The sequence below is a fragment of the Tarenaya hassleriana genome, unplaced genomic scaffold (assembly GCF_000463585.1).
Source record: "Tarenaya hassleriana unplaced genomic scaffold, ASM46358v1 Cleome162, whole genome shotgun sequence".
Lineage (NCBI taxonomy): Eukaryota > Viridiplantae > Streptophyta > Magnoliopsida > Brassicales > Cleomaceae > Tarenaya > Tarenaya hassleriana.
This window is the reverse complement of record NW_010965040.1, coordinates 203,997-209,776: the sequence shown is the minus strand read 5'-3', so window position 1 is coordinate 209,776 and position 5,780 is coordinate 203,997. Positions and strand designations below refer to the sequence as shown.

At 41.5% G+C, this 5,780-nt stretch overlaps 1 protein-coding gene across 1 annotated transcript in view; it reads right to left on the bottom strand.

Moving 5' to 3' along the window:
• Nucleotides 1-101: 101 nt before the first annotated feature.
• Nucleotides 102-5,780, bottom strand: part of LOC104809703 — a gene marked incomplete at its 3' end in the record, with an annotated part of 27,933 nt that continues 22,254 nt past the window's right edge. The window contains exon 3 of the mRNA XM_010535755.1: nucleotides 102-1,008. Coding sequence (XP_010534057.1) covers nucleotides 102-1,008 — 907 coding nt within the window. The remainder of the gene's footprint in view (nucleotides 1,009-5,780) is intronic.

The window sequence follows — 5,780 nt, the reverse complement described above, 5'->3', positions numbered from 1 at the left end:
GTAATTCTGCTGAGATTGAAAAGGCGCTAAGTAGTGTTGAACGGCCTGATTTTGATGTTGCGGGGGAGCTCGAGGTCGAGGTTGATATCCTTGAGAAAGACCCGGATTAGCCGGACCACCAAAATTTCCGAGGGGAGTATTCAAGACGTCGGAAGAATTCTTGTACGAGAAGTTTGGATGATTCTTCCACCCCGAATTGGACACGTTCGAGTACAGGTTGTTATCTACATAGTAGGCGTCTTCGATCTTATACCCGTTGGCTGATGTGTCTAAGTCTGAGATCTGATGGGCATTCTCAACCTGCATTTTAAGTTTTGCCAATTCTGCACGTAATGCCTGAATTTCAGATAGACTTTCCTTACCTGCATGACTGTCTTTGAGGCTAACGTTTCTGATAAACTCGTGAGAGGGAGCACACTCGTTGGCCATCTTGTTGATCTGTTGCTCTATGAAGTCGAATGACTTTTCGTTGAGGCTTCCTCCACATGCTACTCGAATAAGAACCTGAGTGTCCTCCTTTAATCCCTGCAAGAAAGTGGAAATAAGGTACCTTTTATCCCATCCATGGTGAGGACATGTTCTTTGGTATCCTTGAAAGCGATCCCAAGCTTCACGTAAGGATTCATCAGGTTCCTGCAAAAATGAGTTAATTTGTTGTTTCGCGAGCTGGGTCTTGCTAGCGGGGAAGAACCGCTGCATGAACTTTTCTTGCATCTGTTCCCATGAGCATATGGAATCTGGAGGTAGTGTGTAGAGCCATTCCAGAGCAGTATCCATTAAGGAGAATGGAAAGGCTATGAGCATGAGAGACTCATCGGTAACTCCGCGGACTGTCCTCACTGACTGGCATAGTAGCTTGAATCGAGTCAAGTGAGGGATCGGGTCTTCGTTAGGTTTACCTCTGAAAGCCGATGAGCTCAACATATTGATGAATGCCGGTTGAAACTCAAAATTGTTACGGTCGATATCAGGCCGGCGAATGCATGAGAGTTGCTGAATGTACTTGGGCTGAAGGTATGCCCCATAAGGGTCATTGTTGTTCTCAGCAACTATAGCACGTTCCTCCATCTTTCTTTGTTGTCGTTTCTTCTTTCGATTGCGCTTAACAGACTTCTCAATTTCACGATCAAGAGGTACTAGGTTATCAGACCCAGAACTTCTTTTCATACACCGGGAAACCTACACACCAGAAAGTAGAACCAAGGATACGGGTCAACTGTAGTACCAGGGTCGAACACAGGGAATAGTTAACTCTAGGAACAAGACTCGACCAAGAATTAGATCAGGAAATATGGAATGAAGTATGTGAATATCGAAAATAAAGTAATAAACTAACTAAGTAAAATCAGATAGATAATCCACCGTAGCTTCGGGATAACCTTAATGAGTAGGGATTGTTTCTAAGGATGGAGAATCTACGAATATCGAACTCTAATCGGGGATCTCAAGTTCTAATATCAGATTTGGCTCTCTCAAGTCCTAAATCCACTATCCAATAATTTAACCTATCGATCTCTCAACCTAATAGATTAAAATATCAAATGCATTAACGATCACTATCACAGTTCCTAAACCGATTAACCTATCTCTCAATAGTCTTAATCAATTCATTCAATGAAATCGTTCCGAATCTAATCTCAACTCTCGTTGCAAATCAGAATCTATAATCAATCAATCAACTGGTCAAGAAGATCAAAAGCAATAAACTCAATTCAATTAAACCGCCGAGTATCGATAACGTAGTCTCGGAAAATAAAAACCCAACAAATCCCTACAAGGTTAAATCCCTAGCTACAGTGAAACGACTACTCACAACCCATAACAACGAACGAGTTCAAATCAATAAGAAGAAACATAGAAACAGATAAAGAAGACTCGCAGCGATCTCTCGACGACGATTCTTCAATCTCTGCTCCCGGAAAACTCCGTCTTGATTCTCTCTCGAGTTCTCTGGCTTCCCCTGTGAACTCTCGATGATTTCTGAAGCCCAAGACGTCTCCTATTTATTTGCTTGGCAGCTGGGCTTCTTCCTTTGCTGAAAACGGAAGTCCGGATGCAAAATAGGAAGTTTTCCCGTAACGCAACACGGCCGTGTCGAATGCAACACGGCCCGTGTCAATTCTCTATTAAACATCTGCACTTTAGACTTGGGCTGAACACGGCCGAGTTTGAATCAACACGGCCGTGTCGAATGACAACACGGTCCGTGTCAATTCTCTGAGCAAAACTTCATTTTTTTCAGCACGGACACAACACGGCCGTGTCGAATGCAACACGGTCCGTGTCGATTCTTCAACTCGAACATGTTTGACAGATTTGCTCATAACTTTCTGCTACAATGTCGGATTTGTGCGATCTTGGTGTCTATGCGTAGATATTGAAGAGAGCTTTCCAATGAGGTAGAGAACACGCGATTTGGACTTATAGAGTGGAAGTTATTGGACTTGCAAGATCTGACTTTTTAGGCTTCATGTTTTTTCTCCGAAACAACTCCAAATGTTCCCGTTTCGTCTGTGATGTTCCGTAGTCCATGTTTTCCACTCCTTTTGCTCTCTTTTATGCATGAATACCTGTTTTGACACCAAAGAAAATAACCAAGCAATATCGAGACCAAATGTGTTCTAGAATGCCTATAAATATGCAAAACCGAGTAAAATGTACTAGACATCCTATACCAAAATATCACCAAAATACATGTTATCACAATCTCATGCGGGTCAATCCAGTATTCCGTTCTCCAACAACTACCTATGACTGTGATCGTATCCAATACCTATGATCGTCTATATGATCATCAATCACACATCATACTAGTCTTAGTATATCATTATTCCCACAATGATACATGACTAGGGAGTTTAGTATAGTTCATAACAATACATGGATTTCACAACATATCTAGTATGCACAACATGTAATGAATCAAACACTTTCATAAAACTATAGAAAGTATCAATACATCAAATGTATCAAAAGAAAGCTCGCAAACAGTACATCATAGAGCACTAAACCAACAAGGTGTGCAAGCTTCAGAGGTCCATTTATGGACTGAAGCAGGTTTCAAGGAGCTGGAACCTTCGTTTTGATGAGATAATCAAAAGGTTTGGTTTCTCACAGAACAAAGACGAGCCATGTGTTTACAAGAAGGTTAGTGGGAGCACAGTTGTATTTCTAGTGTTGTACGTGGATGACATTCTCCTAATAGGGAATGACGTTCCTACCTTGCAAGACGTAAAGTCTTGGCTAGAAACGCAGTTTTCTATGAAGGACCTAGGAGAAGTGGCCTATATTTTAGGCATTAAGATCTAGAGAGATAGATCGAGGCGGCGTCTAGGATTGTGTTAGAGTACATACATCGATAAGGTCTTGAAGCGGTTCAAGATGCAAAATTTCAAGAAAGGAACCTTACCGATGAGGAGTGGCACAGTTCTCTGCAAGAGTCAGTGTCCTACGACACCTGATGAGCGAGAACGCATGGATCGTATTCCATATGCTTCGGCAATTGGATCGATCAAATATGCCATGCTTTGTACTCGACCGGATGTATCATATGCGTTAAGCATTACGAGTAGATACCAGTCAGATCCAGGTGAGTCACACTGGATCGTCGTCAAGAACATCCTGAAGTACTTGAGAAGAACTAAGGATGTGTTCTTGGTATACGGTGGGTCAGAATACGAGCTTGCTGTAAAGGGTTACACCGATGCTAGTTTTCAATCAGACCCAGATGACTACAGATCGCAATCTGGCTATGTTTTCTGCTTAAACGGAGGCGATGTTAGCTGGAAAAGTTCCATGCAGGCGACCGTTGCAGATTCTACTACAGAAGCTGAGTATATTGCAGCGTCGGACGCAGCAAAGGAAGTTGTTTGGATCAGAAAGTTTGTTGGTGACTTAGGTGTCATTCCTAGTGCTGATAGCCCCATTGTTGTATTGTGACAACAATGGAGCGATCGCACAAGGGAAAGAACCCAGATCCCATCAACGATCCAAACACATACTCAGACGGTTTCACCTTATCAGGGAGATCATAGACAGAGGAGACGTGCACATTTGCAGAGTGTCGACAGATAACAACATTGCCGATCCGTTGATGAAGCATCTCCCTTCGTCGAAGCATGAGGATCATGTTAGGGATATGGGCATTAGATGTTTAGCAGTCCATGATTAGAGCAAGTGGGAGATTGTTGGTTTTAATGCTCTATGATGAACTGTTGTATGAGCTTTCTTGTGATGCATTTGATGTATTGACACTTTCTATAGTTTATGGGTGAGTGTTTGATTCATTACGTATTGTGCATGCTTTAATATGTTATGAAATCCATGTATTGTCATGAACAATACTAAACTCCCTAGTCATGTATCATTATGGAAATAATGATATGCTAAGACTAGTATGATGTGTGATTGATGATCATATAGATGATCATAGGTATTGGATACGATCACGATCATAGGTATTTGTTGGAGAACGGAATACTGGATTGACCCGCATGAGATTGTCACATGGACTAAGCGTCATGACTTGAATCTCATATGTCGGTTCCATGATTGGATCCTTAGATCTGAGATATCTACGGAATCCAACATGAGGAGTTGCGTACTTTGAATACGTCAAACGTCCTGCGTAACAGGAGGACTATAAAGGCGTGTATCAGGTATGAAACACTACAAAAAAAAATGCTAAATTCCAACAGATTTTTCCAACGGATGAATCCGTTGTAATTTTTCCAACGGATTTCCAACGGTCATCCGTTGAAATAATTCCAACGCGTTTCTAACGGATTTCCAACGGCATCTCAACGGATATCTGAGTTGGAAATTTTCCACGCATATTCCAACGGACAGCCGTTGGAAATAACGTTCGACAATTTCCAACGGCATGCCGTTGGAATTATCCGAACGTTATGAAACGCGGTAAGTATTCCAACAGATATCCGTTGGAAATATTCGAACGTTATAACGTTCCAAATATTCCAACGAATATCCGTTGGAAAGTTTAACGGTAACGTTATTTTCAACGGATTTTCAACGGACATCCGTTGGAATATTTGTCTATTTAAACCATCCGGCCATTTTTCGCCCAAAACACTCTCTAAATCATTCTTCTACTATTCTTTCACCAAAAATTCTCCTAAAAATGGCTTCTTCAACAAATCCAAATATCCGTTCATCCCGGCAGTGGATATACGAAAGAGTTGATTAGATTACAAAAGAGGTAACGCAAGAATTCATTAACGGTTTAGAACAATTTATGAATTTTGCTTCTATGCAGCCGTTGTGCCAAGAACGTGGAAAAATGTTATGTCCATGTACAAGTTGTCGCAATTTTAAATATCGCAGTCCAGAAGATGTCATTATGGGAATGATGACATAATAAGACTAGTATGATATGTGATTGATGATCATATAGATGATCATAGGTATTGGATACGATCACAATCATAGGTATTCGTTGGAGAACGGAATACTGGATTGACCCGCATGAGATTGTCACATGGACTAGCGTCATGACTTGAATCTCATATGGCGGTTCCATGATTGGATCCTAAGACCTGAGATATCTACGGAATCCAACATGAGGAGTTGCGTACTTTGATTACGTCAAATGTTCTGCGTAACAGGAGGACTATAAAGGCGTGTATCAGGTACGAAACGAATCATGTGCTGGATTGTAGATAGTCAAGACGGGATTTGTACCTCTCATAAAAGAGAGAGATATCGCTGGGCCCCTCGTGTGAGCGAGACTGTAGAAATGTGTGGCCGCACTATAGACGAAC